This window comes from Neofelis nebulosa, chromosome 1, assembly GCF_028018385.1.
Source record: "Neofelis nebulosa isolate mNeoNeb1 chromosome 1, mNeoNeb1.pri, whole genome shotgun sequence".
Taxonomy (NCBI): domain Eukaryota; kingdom Metazoa; phylum Chordata; class Mammalia; order Carnivora; family Felidae; genus Neofelis; species Neofelis nebulosa.
In genome coordinates, this window is record NC_080782.1 from 42913198 (window position 1) to 42928697 (window position 15500).

At 51.8% G+C, this 15500-nt stretch overlaps 1 protein-coding gene across 2 annotated transcripts in view; it reads left to right on the top strand.

Annotated features, from left to right (window-relative positions):
* Window positions 1-15500, top strand: part of PPARGC1B (PPARG coactivator 1 beta) — a 112218-nt gene that overhangs the window by 72221 nt on the left and 24497 nt on the right. For both annotated transcript variants that reach the window (XM_058719851.1, XM_058719858.1), the window contains exons 2-3: window positions 7011-7184; window positions 12789-13010. In XM_058719851.1, the coding sequence (XP_058575834.1) occupies window positions 7011-7184; window positions 12789-13010 (396 nt within the window). The remainder of the gene's footprint in view (window positions 1-7010; window positions 7185-12788; window positions 13011-15500) is intronic.

Sequence of the window (15500 nt, forward strand, 5' to 3'; positions counted from 1 at the left end):
CCAGCCAAATCAGAGGTGGGAGGGGAAGAAAACGTGTGCGATGAAATGGCTTTGCAGGAACTTTATGAATACCAACCTTACTTCCTTCGTGGAAGGCGAGGGTGGGCCCAGAGTTCTAGATCTAGACCAGGCCAGTTCTGATTCATGAGTAGTGGCTACTAAGGCTCCATTCTGAGTAGGCGTGGGGCTCAGCAGGAGATATAGTTGTGTTCAGTTAGTGGTGTCCACCATGGTTAGGAAGGCAGGAAAGGTGACCTCACTGCCAGGTACCTGCCACCGTAGCAGCTCTCATGGCTGGGCTGGGCATTCCCGATTGCAATTTAAAAGAGAAAACTTGGGGCGCCTGGGTAGCTCAGTCGGTTGAGCGTCCGACTTCAGCTCAGGTCACGATCTCGCGGTCTGTGAGTTCGAGCCCCGCGTCAGGCTCTGGGCTGATGGCTCAGAGCCTGGAGCCTGCTTCCGATTCTGTGTCTCCCTCTCTCTCTGCCCCTTCCCCGTTCATGCTCTGTCTCTCTCTGTCTCAAAAATAAATAAATGTTAAAAAAAAAAATTAAAAAAAAAAATAAAAGAGAAAACTTGCCTCAGACCATCAAAGACAACTTATCATCAGTGGAGGAGGCTCTGAGCTGGTAGTAGGGTGCCGGCCTAAGTACTATCTTGTACTTAGAGCATCCAAGATGGTGGTCAACAGGTCTGTCAGGCCTGGGTAGGGGCTCTGCTCCCCACCATCCCAGGCAGGCCTGGAGACAGCCAGTGTAGTCTGGCTGTCAGAGCAAGGGTGTTCCTCCGGCAGAAACCATGAGTGATGAGAACACTGGGATCCAGGAGCTCGTGGAGGTGGAAGGAACCCAGGGTTGGAAGAGCCAGTCGGTTTAACCAGTAGGTTTAAGGACTGAGGGGATGGGTAAGAAGACAAGTTCAAGCATTGATCCTCTGAGAGCCCCTATTTTTCCATCAGTTAAGTGGAGATGCTGACCACTGACCACTCCTGCATTTGGGAAGGTGTCAGTGAGAGCGTAGCTGTGAATGTCACTTGAAAGTCAACTGTAGGTGCTGTATCTCTGACTACCATTCATGGGGTGTCTGATGCATGCTAGGCTCCCAACCTATGTTACTTTATCTTTGTAAGAACCCTGTGAGGTAGGATACTTTTTATTATCCCCATTTCTTCAAGAGAAACTGAAGTGGCCAAAGTTATGTCCTGACCTCAAAGGATTAGCATTAATAGCAAAGCCAGGGCCCCGACCTTTGTCTAAGCTTCTTTCCATTTCAAGACAGTATTTCTCACTCTGCCTTTGTGTCCCCTTCGGTAAATTCATTAATTCATTTATTTATTAGTTAAATGCCGAGTTTTAACCTAGATAGTTCCTGAAAGCCTATGTGGATTTCAGAGACTAGATTAGTACAGAATTGCATCAAATGCTTGATTGAGCAAGAGGGGTCATAAAGTCTGTCTGTTTGATGTTCTGTTTAATAGGAGGGGCAGTGGGAACTGAGAGGGGAGGTGACATAGCGAAGTGCACACATGGTAAAGGACACATAGTGAATGTGGACAGACCCAGAACCCGAGCTCTGTCACTGCTGCCTCCCTCTTTCCCCCTTCCTGCTTCCTTCTGCTCAGTAACTCGGAGAATGTGCTCTGGGCCAGGGACGAAGCTCGACGATTTGCTGATTGTAGTCAGGAAAGTGGAGTCACCAATTTTTCCTGAAGATGCATTCTTTCTTAAGCAGGGAATCGATTTCCAACAAGATACACAGGCTTCCAATGAAGCCACTTATGTGAATCTGTACAAAACACCATTAATCCACTGCTAGGGCCATTTATCTCCCTGGCTTAGGGCAGCCACAGCCTTTTCAGATCAGGGGTGTGATGCTGCTGAGGGAATGGGTACAGAGGGCTCAGCGACCAGAGGGGCATCCCCCGGCAGGGGTGTGAACAGACCAATAGTGGAGACCAGAGGGGGCCATATGCACGAGACGTCCTGTGTGTGGCCCCACACCTGTTCCTGTGCAGCCGTGAACCTGCCACATGACTTGGATCTTTCTCAGATCTTGTCTGAAGCTCCATCTTCCTATCTGTAAATGGGAATAAATGGTCTTGAATGTTCCTTCTCACTTTCAGAAGTAAAAAAAAAACACACGCTTTGCAGGGAACAAAGAGACTTGGCTTGGAATCTCAGCTTCACCTTTCTGGGACCCTAGGTACTGTGGGTTGAGTTGTGTCTTCCAAAAGATGATGATGTTTGAATCCTAACCCTCTAGTGCCTCAAGAATGTGACCTGATTTGGAGATAGGGTCTTTACAGAGGTCACCTAGTTCAAGTGAGGTCATTAGCATGGACCCTAATCCAACATGGCTGGTGTCCTTATCAAAAGGGGAAATGTGGACACAGAGACAGGCACCCACAGAGGGAGGGAGCGGTTGGAAGACATACGGGGAGAAGGTCATTCACAAGCCAACAAGAGTGGCCTCAGAAGGGGCCGCCCCTGCCAACACCTTGAGCTCAGCCTTCCAGCCTCCAGAGCTGGAAGAGAAAACATTTCTGTTGGTTAAGCCACCCAGCCAAGGACACCTGGGTGGCTCAGTCAGTTAAGCGTCCCACTCTTGGTTTCTGCTTGGGTCATGGTTTGTGAGATTGGACTCTGTGCTGACGGCACTGAGCCTGCTTGGGATTCTCTCTTTCTCCCCCACCCCCCTGCCTCTGCCCCTCCCCTGCTAGCTCTGGCTCTCTCAAAAAGGAATAAATAAACTTAAAAAAAAAAATGAAGCCACCCAGCCTGTGGCGCTTGGTTACAGCAGCCCTGGGCAACTAATGAGAGTGACTCCCTCTCTGAGTTTCCTGATTAGTAACGGGACAATGACATCTGCCCTGGAGGGTTATTTTAGGAATCTGATGAGAGGATGTGCATAAGGTACTTAGTGCAGCCCTCGGCGTTTGGTAAGCGCTCAGTAATAGCAGTGGCTGTAGTCAGTCCTGTGCTGTGACCTCCCAGCTCTGTCAGTGGGGCCCGCAGAAGATGGCTGCTAACGAACAAGGAGGCCTCAAGTCAGACCTTTCCAAGAGAACTGGGTCACCCAAGGCACCCCTTCCAAAAGCCTCTCCAAATACGGAGAGGGCCAGAGAAATCACTATTAACGCAGAGCTTAATGGTTTTTAGCTAGAGAGTGGCCTCAGCCCTAATTGCCAAGGCCGCGAAGCTGAGGTTTCTTTATTTTTATGTCCTGGGTATACTTAGGGTATGCCGAGCTGCTGTAGCTAATCGATAAGTGCAGCAGTCGCTGCCATTTTATGGGTGTTTTGTAAAGGAGGTGGCATGGTTTTGATGGGAAGGACACTCCCTGGATGACCCTGAGGAAATCTACTATCCTCTTTGGGCCTCAGTTTCCATATCTGCAAAGTGAAGGAGGGAGGCCAGCCGGCCAGGAGTCCTTACGCTGCGTTCGTGAAGGCCTAAAAGTATGAATTTCTTGCATGCACACGCGTTGCTCAGACATATTTAATGGGTAACCTAAAAGCTGTCCATAGCTTTCGTCTGGTTCTTGAAGGGGCCTCTGACTCCCAGATTGTCCACGGTGACTGTCCTGGACAGCCTCTCAGGGCGGCTGGTTCCTCGCCAGTCTGGGTTTCTAGGCCTCAAGAAGCAAGTCCTACAGATGTGGCTTCTCTGAGTTACAGGGATGAGAGGGATCCGGGACATAGAGAGAACTCCCCAAGGGAGCTCATCACTGAGGGCTTTGCCGGCCAATGAGACCCCAGGGGCAGTGAGACACTAGCCGTTCAGCACGTTCAGCACTCACATGTCTCTGCTTTGGCCTTCCCTCCCACTACACAGGCCCTCGGTGTGCCCGCCCTGCCTGCCTGAGTGGTACCTCCCAGCCCCGCCACCTGCCCCTGTCCTGGATGCCACATCCGCCTGCTTCCCTGCTGGCCCCACCCCCATCACGCTTGGAGTAAAACCCAAATCCCTTCCAATCCCCACCTGATCCGGCCTCCACCTGCTTCTCTGAAGGCATCTTCCCCCATCCCCCTCCGTCACTCCCCAAGCTGCCGCCTCACCAACCTTTGGTCGGTGCCTGGTGCTCTAGGCCTGGCCTGCACTTGGGTCTTTGCCTTGCTGCCCCTCCGCCTGGAACGTTCTTCCCCACGTCTTCCACTGCCTGACTTCTCCAAGTCTCAACTCGGATGTCGGCTCTCCCAGGAAGCCTTTCCTGACCCCCCCACTAACAGAGACTTCACCTCCCTCTCTTATCCTCCGTCAGCGCACCTGGCCTGTTTCCTTCGTGGCACTAACCCAACCTATAATCAAATATGCATGTGTTTTCTTCCCCGCGAAGATGTCAACTTGTAAAGGAATCAACTGAGGCCTCCATGTCCCGGCGCCTGGCTCATAGTAGCATTTAATAAATGTGGGAACGCACTACTAGCGTGGCTAAAATTAAAATGACTGTGACAACACCCAGTGCCGGGGAGGGTGTGGAACAGTCGGCGCTCTCAGCACAGCTGATAAGCATGTACTGTGGCACGGCAATTTGGGAGAACAATTTTGTCGTTTTATCAAGTCACCTCCATTTATGACCCAGCAATTCCACTCCGAAATGTTTGCCCAGGGGAACTAAAAACGTCCGTCCGCGCAAAGGCTTGTGCACACATATTGCAGACGTGTTCGCGGTAGCCAGGGACTGGAAACAAACGGATCATCTATCTAGAACAGGCAAGGCTGCTGCATCCGCACAGTCTGACGGGACACAGAGGAGAAGGAAGCTGCCAGAGGAGGCTGAGAGTCCGCCTGAGTGTTCCCTGTGGCCCTGGCAGCTGAGCGTGATGACCAGAAGTAGTAGGGTTTTGGGCGGGGCCTGGAATGATCCTGGGGGGGGGGATGTCCCTGGAGACAGAGCTCGCAGGGCACCATGGTCCCTAGTCTGAGCAGGGGACCAGCCACTTGAGAGAACCTGGCCCTGGTGCTGCCTGTGGATACAGGCTTCTTGCAAAACGCCAATTAAGACATTTGACCCAAATTCGGATAAAAGCCTTTTTCCTGTGTCAAGTTGAGCTAATAATATACATTTGTTCATAATTTATGAGGCTTAGTAAGTGGGAACAATTAAGGAAAAGGCCTGTGCAAAACCTATTTCTTTTAAGTGTCACATAGGCGTTTTTTTGTTCTCTAAGGCAGCTCCACCCTCTCTGCCCACCATGAGACACTGTTGTCATTATTATTATTATTATTTCTTTATCTTTTTTTAAATTAAAAAGATTTTTTAAATGTTTATTCATTTTTGAGAGAAAGAGCGAGAGTGGGGAGGGGCAGAGAGAGAGGGAGACACAGAATCCGAAGCAGGTTGCAGGCTCCGAGCTGTCAGCACAGAGCCCGATGCGGGGTTCGAACCCACGAGCCACGAGATCATGACCTGAGCCGAAGTCGGACACTTAACTGACTAAGCCACTCAGCGCCCCTGTTCCTTCCTCCCTCCCTCCCTTCCTTCCTTCCTTTCTATTTATTATTTTTTTAGTGTTTATTTATTTTTGAGAGAGACAGAGACAGAGACAGAGCTCGAGAGGGGAAGGGCCAGAGAGAGAGGGAGACACAGAATCTGAAGCAGGCTCCAGGCTCTGAGCTGTCAGCACAGAGCCCGATGCGGGGCGTGAACTCAGGAACCGCGAGATCATGACCTGAGCCGAAGTCGAACGCTTAACCGACTGAGCCACCCAGGCGCCCCATATTATTATTTTTACTTGCTATTATTACTGTTAGCTACCATTTATTGAGCCCCTCCTGAGCCAGGCCATAATATCACCTTACTTCACCTTAACTGTATGAGGCAGGAGGTGTCCCATTCTATAGGTAAGGCAGTTGAGTTTCAGAGGGAAAAAGAGAACTTGCCCCAGGTTTCACAGCTGGCGAGTGGGGATTATGACTCGGGTCTGCCGGACCCCAAGGCCTGTGCTGTGCTCTTTCTGTCCACTTCCCAGCTTGGGCCGTCTCTCTGTCCTTCTACTGGTAGTTGTTAAATGTGGGAGCCAGGTGAGAAAGCCCTCACCTTCTGATTCAGTGAGTCTGGGGTTAGGCCTGAGAATCTGCATTATTTCTAACATGGTCCCAGGTGGTGTCGACACTGCCGGTCCTGGGACCACACGTTGAGAAACGCTGGTTCAGTCCGTGCTGTCACCACAGTCCTCCCTGCCTCCCTTCTACCCCACCCACCACTGTCAGGTGGCTTTTAGCCTTGGAGACCTTTTCCGGTATATTTGCATATACACTATTGTACGGAAAGAATTGCGTCGTTCGATTTTTCTCTTTATGGGCTAATATTCGACCCGCTATACTCTATGATTTAGTTTTCATGATTTAGTTTTAGTTTTGGATTTTTAGTTTCTATGATTTAGTTTTCATTTCTATTTAACATGTCTTGGAGAGCGTGTAGGTCTGCCTCGTTCTTTTCAACAGTTCCATGCTACGGGTGATGATGGTTTTGTTTCCCTGTTGTGCACGGATGAGCAGTCTTCCACATCTTAGACATGACACACATCCACCTGTAAAATCCCTGAGACTGTGGCTGAGTATTTCTCCAGAATATTGTAATCACTCAATAATGCCAGCCATTATTACTGCTGTTTTTTGTTTCATTATTAATATCGCATCCCAGAAACCCCTTTCAGCTGGGGACAGTAATGCAAATGAGTCTCTGCAGCTTCTAATGAAGTTTTGCACACAACGGTTTCGGTAAGAGGAAGGAGGTGCTATGGGAAAGAGGCGTTGAGGGATGTGTAGGAGTGCAAAGGAGGAGGGGAGAGAGCAGCGGGCAGGATTTGTATTGCCAGGGCCTGGCTTGGTTCCTGGTACTTTCCATAGCTGCAAGAGTGTCGGGGCCTACCTTCACATTTCTTGGTCTCATGGCAAAATCAGGCCTTGGCCAAGGGCTGCCTGAGGCCCAGGCTGGCAGCACCATGAGCAAGAGGGTCTGTGCTTGGATCCAGCTCTGACTCGCTTCCTTCCTTCCTGTCTCCTCAGGGTGGGGGGTCCGGGGAGGAGCAACTCTGCGCTGACTTTCCCGAGCTTGACCTCTCCCAGCTGGACGCCAGCGACTTTGACTCAGCCACCTGCTTCGGAGAGCTGCAGTGGTGCCCGGAGAGCTCCGAGACTGAACCCAGCCAGTACAGCCCCGACGACTCAGAGCTTTTCCAGGTACGTTCTCCGAGCCTCGTGGTGACTCCCTCTACTCCTGAAGGCCTGGCTCTGCCCTGCACCACCTTCTTTTGCACTTGCTCGTGCAAAGAAGTCTCATCTCCCACCAAAGCTCTTGGGACCCTGCCTCTCGTCCTGGATCTGCCCTCGATCTTGGGCAGTTCTCATCCCCTTGCCGAGCCTGTTATCACCTCTGGACGGTGAGGGCTGGGAAGAGCCGCTCTTGCTGTGCCGCCCAGTCAGAAATGAGCCGCTCTGTGGGCCTGGGTGGTTTCAAGACCTCCCTTTCCTATAGTATCTCACTGAATTCTCATCCCTACCCTGTGAGGCAGGTGTGATTCTGAACCCATTTTATAGATGAGGAAACTGAGGCTTGGGGGAAGTTAAGTCACATGCCTAGGGCGATTTACCTAGTCAGAAGCTAAGCTACATGCAAACCCAGTCTGCCTGCCTCCTGAGCCAGGGCTTGATAACCACGGCGATGCCATAATGGAGGTGACTCACATGTATTGAACAACTGCTCTGAGGCAGGACTGCCCCTGTTGTGTGTTAACTCATTTAATTCTCCTGACAACTCTTAGACCAGGTACAGTTATCTTCATTTTCCAATTGGAGCCTAGAGACTTCTTTAAAAAAAAGAGGCGGGGCGCCTGGGTGGCTCAGTCTATTGAGCATCCATCCGACTTCAGCTCCGGTCATGATCTCACAGTTCATGGTTCAAGCCCCGCCTTGGGCTCTGTGCTGACAGCTCAGAGCCTAGAGCCTGCTTCAAGTTCTGTGTGTGTGTCTCTCTCTCTCTGTGTCCCTTGCCTATTCATGCTCTCTCTCTCTCTCTCTCTCTCTCTCTCAAAAATAAATTTAAAAAGTTAAAAAAAAAAAAAAAAGAGGCAGTGTTGAGAATTGCTGTGCATTTCAATGCCTCTCACCTTGTGTGCTCTGTGTCCAGTCTCGGGGGCACATGATGGGTGACATTTCCTTTAAGAAGCCCTCTCATATGGAATAATAATGATGTCTGGGATTTGCATCAAAATAAAACGAGTTCTGCATGCATTTGCGTGTGTGGGTGTGTGGCCTGGAGGGTAATATGTGAAATAAGATTGACTGTGTTGTTGGGGCACCTGGGTGGCTCAGTCGGTTAATTATCGACTCTTGGTTTTGGCTCAGGGCATGATCTCGTGGTTCAAGAGTTTGAGCCCCGCATCGGGCTCTGCACTGACAGTGTGGAACCTGCTTGGGATTCTCTGTCTCCCTCTTTCTCCATGCCTCCCCTGTTCGTGCTCTCTCTCTCTCTCTCTTTCTCTCAAAATACATACATACATACATAATTAATAAAATTGACCACGTTGAAGTGGAGTGATGGGGACATCCAGATTTATTATTCTTTCCTTGAAATATGCTCCCCTATAAAGACTTGGGGGAGAGGCTCTAGCTCCCCATGCCTGTCTGGTGATATAATAATAACAACAATAATGTGCTGGGTGTCAAATGCCATGCTGGCATGTCACAAGCACCATCTCATAGACTCCCGGCGTGTTGTAGCTTTCTTTCTAGAAATGGAAACTCCTTCTGTGCATCAGGCACTGTGCTGTGTACAGTGTAGAGAGAAAACTGACCCCAGATCAGTTAACACAGAAACTGTGGTCATTGTGACATGGGCATGAAAGGAATGAGCCAGGTGTGAGAAAAGGATCTGAAGACTGGCTGGTCAGGAAAAGCCTCTCTGTGTGCCTGAAATGGTCTTGGATGCAAGTGAGCCTGATGTGGCCCCAGGGCTCCCAGCCCAGCACGGAAGCCAGAAAATCCTCACAGACAGATAGGGCTCTGGCCAAATTCTGCCCACCCAGCCCCTCTCCCTGTCATGGTCTGCACACCCCGCCCGCTCTCCCAGTCCCAGGCCAGTTCCACCCACTGCCCACCGATGCGTCCCTATGGGTGTGATTCTGTGATCAGCACCTGACCCCCCTGCCACACACACGTCATAAATCCCATGACCGTGGGGGCCACGATGGCACCGTGCATTTCTAGCACGCTGCACAGAGCCTGGCACTTTCTCAGGGCTTAATAAATGCCGATCAGATGAGTAATTCCTTCAATGCCAGCTCTCATGTCGCCCCCTCGGTGAGTTACTTCCTCTCCTGGGCTCCCATCTTGTGTGCGCCTGTGCGGGCACATGTATGCTAATGTCTCCATGTGTCCTTTAGACTCTGAGCTCCTTGAGGACAAACAGCATCTGATTAGTCTCTGGGGCCCTCGTGCATTGTAAGGACTCGATCACGTGTGTTGAATGAAGGAACTGATTGTGATACTTTCTTTCCTGCCAAGGGCCGGGCGTGGCCCATTCCAAAAACCTCAAGCTGGCATCGCAGGTTCTCCATCGGCCACAAGCTCAGTTTTCTCATTTGACCAGTGGGAATCCTAGAGCCCTGCGTCAGAGTTGTGCTCCCTCCAGTCAAATGGCGCCATTTCCATGGAAATAGACTAGGAGTGTGGAGGACAAGCCACTGTAACAGTGTTAACGGCAGGGGGTGGGGTGGGGGGGCAGAGATGGTGTCTTCCATTTTTCTATGTTCCCAGAGTCCTAGGCCCAGGGCCATAACCATCACTAATTAATTTTGGAGGAAGCAAGCATTTGGTTGTTTTATCAGTTTGCTGCGTGATCTTGGGCCCTGAGGCTGGGCCTTGGTTTCCCCATGCAAGGAATAAAGAAGGGATGTGGATTCCATCAGTAATTCTTCATCTGCTGGGGAGAGGGTCACCAGGTCCTTTTTGGCTCTGGTGAAATATATGGGCCTACTGCTGGACAAAAAGGCGGAAAAACTGATATCCTGGGTTTTCTGCACCCTAGTCGAGCCCCCTGGACAGGGGCGGGGGGGATTTTTGAGTGTCCTGTGGCCCTTGTGACAGAAATCCTGTTCTGTGTCATTCCTTCCAGGCCCTCCTGGGCCTTCAAAGTGAAGCACTTTCCCCTCAGATTTCTTGAAGACTCCTTTTCCTCTAGCTTTAGAGCTGCTCAGGAAGGCTGGGGTGGGGCTGAGTCTATTAATATCCTTTCCTCCGCTGATTAACTCTCCATTAATTTGCACTCTACTTCCAAGTGGAGTGGGGAGAGCCTGGCCAATGGGCCCGGGAAGAGGAGAGGGTGGCACGGCCCCCGGTGATGTATTACCCTTAGCACTGACGGATGCTGCGGGCAGAACGGCCTTTCCCCGAGCTGGAGCGGCCCAGGAAGGGCTGAGGAGAGGGAGGAGGCCTTTTGTCACTCATTTTGATTTCGTCCAGCCTGTTGGGTGCTTCTTGAGGTCTTTGCCTTGTTGTATTCATTTTTGCGCGGTGCCTGGCACGTAGTGATAGTGAGTCCTTGACACCCCCCCCTCCCCCCGCCCCCCCGCCCCTGCTCTGACTTGCTGTGTGACCTTGACAAGTCTGTTTCCTGGACTTTCATTCCCCGCCTGCCCCCTCAAAATGAATGGCGAATAGGTTTCCTCAGGAGGAAATGGGGAATGGTAGTCATTGCCTAGAGGGCCGTGTTAAGAAAGATTTTGGTGTGGAAGGAACGAAGGCCACAATTGGTTAGTGATATGGGGGGAGGCGGGGCATGTGGGCCACATGTTTAACATTTCTGGTCATCACTACAGGAGCCCTGAGGGATCCAGCTCTGATATTTGTGATAGTTCATAGTATCTCTGGACATTTGGCCGTTGTCCCTGTGAGAAAGGGAACTCTCGCTCCATCCAGTGCCGATGACATCATTTCTGAATAACTTCCTTCTTAGAATCTCTCCTTTGAGACGAAGATCTGAGTCTCGCCCTGTGGCCAGAAGTCATTGTTTGGTGCAGTCATTCTTCTCCCCCTCCGTAGATCTGCCTGGGAGCCACCTGCCCCAGGCGCTGAGCTAGGCTTGGGAGCTCCCTAGGGAGCATTTCTAGCACTGCTTCCCAGCACGGCCTTCCTAAGCAGACAGTTAGGGTGGGGGTGGGGGCAGGAATCATGTCTTCCCATTTTGCAGGAAAAACAGCAAGGCTTAGAAGAGAGAAGCTGTTTGGCCACAATCACCCTATGGTGGCAGAGCCCCAGGTGGTCAGCCCCAAGAGTGGTCATTGGGTCCCCGGTTGCAAGGTCTGAACTCCCTGCTGGGCTAGACAGATCACTCTGGGAATACGGGGGGCTCTGGCCTGAGGGTGGTGGCAGCGGGTGGGGGGCGTGGGGAGCAGTCGAGTGAGCCCCATCACATTCTCGAGCCAGAGTCCACGGGCCTGGATCTGCCCTTGTGTGTCATTTCCCCCACCCCCACACACACTCCCCAGGGCCTGGGTCAGGCCCAACGAAAACCTCCTTTTGACCTTTCTTTTATTTTAGCTCTGTTCCAAAAATTACAAATGCGTTTGTTCTCTCTTTCCCCATGTCGCCCCTTCGAGTTACTCAGCTGCTGCTCCAGTTGCAAGGGCTGGAACAGATTTAGTGCAGCCAAAGGGCCGTCACGAGATGCATATTTCAGATGCACTTCCTGAAGAAAGGATAAACAGCCTGACCTGGGATGGGAACGAGTGCTGGCGGGGGCATCATGTGACAGAATGTGCCTCCTGCCAGAACAGGCCCAGCAACCAGGGTTTACTAAACGAGCGAGGTGCCTCGCTCACCTAGAAGCAGTGTGATGGCCACACGCCAGGGCCTCTGGGCATGGGGGCCACTGGGCTGGTGTCTACGGGTGGTCTGGGAGCATCCATGCTGACCCGTGTCATTACAGATCTTAGACATCAGAAAAGCAAGAGTCTTGGCTCATGTATGTCATGGTGGAAGTCCTGCCTCTGTCCCGGATCTGCTATGTGACCCTGGACACCTTGTTCAACCTCCACGATCCTCAGTTTCCCCAATTGCAAAATGGAGATTAGAGTAGCGCTCCCCTGGTAGAGGTTGTTATAAGGTTTACCTGAGGCAATGTTCACGAAGCCTTTCTGTTCCTCGCTCTTGCCTAAGCACCCACAGCTGGTAAGTGTGGGATCTGGGATTCAACCCCAGCTCCAGAGCCCAAGCTCCTGACCGCTCTTGAGCAGTGAGCAAGGCCTGGAAACCCTCTGGGCAATCGTAGTGGTTTTCTTATTGCTGTGGTTGTCATTGTCATGGCCAACCCTGAAGCTTCCAGCGTATACACTGCCTGCCTGGGCCCCAGAGTCAGAGGGGCTGGGACGCTGTGGTGGATGCTGTTCTCAGAGGCAGAGAGACCAGCTTCAGGGGCTGGGGGCTGCATCCCAGGAGTTGGATACGGGAGGCTGTGGTGTAGAGCTGCTGTCCTTGGTAAAGGGGCCAGGTGTCTCAGGTGGACAGCCCTGTGCCCAAGGTTGCACACTGATGAGCAGCAGAGTTCGGAGCAGGGCTCCCAGGGCAAGGCTCCTTCCAGCATCACCTGCTGCCTGCTCGCAAACTTCTGTGATTGCTGGAGTCGATAACATATTTCTTCGGCATCTGCTATCCCAGCAACGCTGAGCCATCTGATGACTGGGGAAGGATGGGAGGGGATTGGCAGGGGGGTGACGGTGCTGCGTGTGCGGAGCCCAAGGCATTGGCTAACTGTGTCCCTCTCTGCTCCACCCGTGCTCCTCACTTCAGATCATCGACAGCGAGAATGAAGCTCTCCTGGCAGCGCTCACCAAGACCCTGGACGACATCCCCGAAGATGACGTGGGTCTGGCCGCCTTCCCGGCCCTGGACGGTGGAGACGCACCATCCTGTACTTCGGCTTCGCCTGCCCCCTCATCTGCACCCCCCAGTCCCAGCCCCTCCCTGGAGAGGCCCCAGGCCCCAGCGCCTGAGGTGGACGAGCTCTCACTGGTGAGAACCTGCTTCTAACTGAAGTGATGGCAGTGGCCTGGGATATGGCGTGTGGTTGCAGGGGTGGTGGGTGCAGGGGAACCAGCTCCCGATCCGGCAGGGGTGTCCGTGCATCACGGACAACAGGGGTGCACAGCGGGCAGCCTAGACAGGGCCTCACCTTTCCCACCTGTACGGCTGGCCTAACCATGGAGGCTCCACTTGCACCCCGTAGGTCCTTTGGCATTTTATGGATTGGCCTTCGTGATTAGTCAGCTCTTGAAATTACGTGTGAAAACGTTTTCCTTAAGGTTATACCTGCATACACAGTAAAAATTCAAGCAGGAGATGTGGAGAGTTAAAAGCAAAACCTCCTTACCCATCTCACAACTGCGTTTCTCCTTTCCTGGAGGTAACCATGGTTACCTATCCGTTTGGTGACTTTCCTCTTCCACTTTTTTTTTTTTTTTTTTTTTTTTTTACTACAAAAGGGAGCCTACGTTATATGCTGCTCTGCACCTTTTCTCAGTGAACTGGGTGTCTTGAAAACTCAGATGAGCACAGGTGGCTCTGCTCCATACTTTTTGTTAGCTACCTGATGTTCTTTTGTGAGGATGTGCCACTGCTTACTTTACTCGTCCCCAAGTTGGTGGAAACTGACATAGTTCCGGCTCTTACTGTTAACACTGCTTCCGCCAGTGCCCCGGTACAGGCCTTTGCCACGTCCAAGTGGATGAATTTCTAGAAATGGAATCTCTGGGTCTACAGATACCTGATTTTTCAGTTTAGACAGATATTTCCAGATGGCCCTCCATACAGTTTGGACCGGATGACGTCCCCCCCTCCCCCCGCCAGCAAAAGCTAAATGCCGTCTGTGAGAGTATACGCGGAATGTGGGAATGTGCACATGGAATTGCAGTTTTCCGGGGAGAAGGTCTCAGCTTTTATCACCTTCTCGAAGGAGTCCAGACCTCACAAGTTACTGAAAGCAGTTGTCCCTAACTCAGGCCGAGATTTCATGGGGTGTGTGAAGCCCAGCTATGCTCACCTATCTTGGGCTCCTCACCTTGGCGCTGAGGTTCCTGGGCCTGACAAGACTCAGCTGGAAAATCAGAGCCTGTTGAGCTGGGGAGGGTCTTAGGTCGTCGAGAGTTTGAGTAGAAAGGCCCGTAGTGACCGTCAAGTACAACTATGGGGAAACTGAGGCCCAGAGCAGGGAGGGGACTCTCCCATGGTCACACAGCAAGTTGGTATTCAGACCCCTGGTCCAGGACCCCTTTCCTCCTTTCCCACTGTCTTCAAGTTCCCCCAAAGCAGTGTGAAACATTTAGTAAGCACCTGCTGTATGCTGGGCACAAGACTATGTTCAGTCCCACGTTGTGGCTTCTGCTGATAGGGGTCCTGCTTCCTGTCAGACTGAAATCAGACTGGGTTTGAATCCCAGCCCCACCGGTTAGTTAATGCTTTCCTGTCCTTTAGACACCTAATCTCTCTGACTCAGCTTCCTGGTCCATAGGTGGGGTCAAATAATAGTGCTTATCTCAAAGGCTGATAGGAGGAGTACTGCAGATAATGCATGTAAAGCACTTAGAACACTGCCTGGTACTTAGAAGTTGCTCAATAAATACTATCTAAGTAATAGTTCTGGCTTGACCCGTTAGTACTAACGAGAGGAAGTCTCAGTGCAGAGGGCTCTGGAGAGGGATCAAACCCCAGGGAGGCAGAGAGCGGCCCCTGCTGGCCACAGGTAGTTTCCCCTCCCACACCTCAGACTGCCTTCATTCCACACAGGTTTACTGAGCACCTCTGTTTCAGGCACTGTGCTAGGCACACAGGAAACAGACTCACCGTCTAGACTCCAGCATACCGACAGAGTTCAGAAAGGCCCTGAGAAGTTATCTAGATGCCCAGTTCTTAACCTGGAGCCATGGATCCCAAAGAGTCCACCAATGGACTGACCGGGACCCATGAACCTCTACATGTCCCTGCAGTTTTCTGAGGTCAGCAGCTTCGGTTGTATTCTTAGAGGGGCTCCTGAGTCAAAAAAGGTTAATAACCAGTCATTTAGTGTAGTTTTCCCCCATTATGCCAATGGAGAAACCAAGGCCTAGGGAGGGAAAGGACTCACTCACTGAGGTCTCATAGTGAGCGGGGCTGAGCTGGGCCAGAACCAGGCCCCTTCCCACCAGCCCAAGAATCTTTTCCTGTCCATGTCAGAGAATCACAGACCTGCGTGGTTTGGGGTCTAGGTAGAATGGTGGGAACCCTCCAGCTCCTGGTGGAGTGTGGAATGGCCTTTTCTCTGGTGCCTGAGCCTTTGGCACTCCTTGCTGGGGTGACCTGACCGGGGTGGGGGCTGCGGGCGGCCATATCCCTCAAGGAAACAGTGCCATAGTGAAAACCCATCATGCTTCCCGACTTGTTCTCAGTCTCGCTGCGATAGGATCCCTGGTGGAACTTGCAGGTGTGCTGAGCTCCCTTCTCTCCTGCTGGGATACACTGTGCACCTGC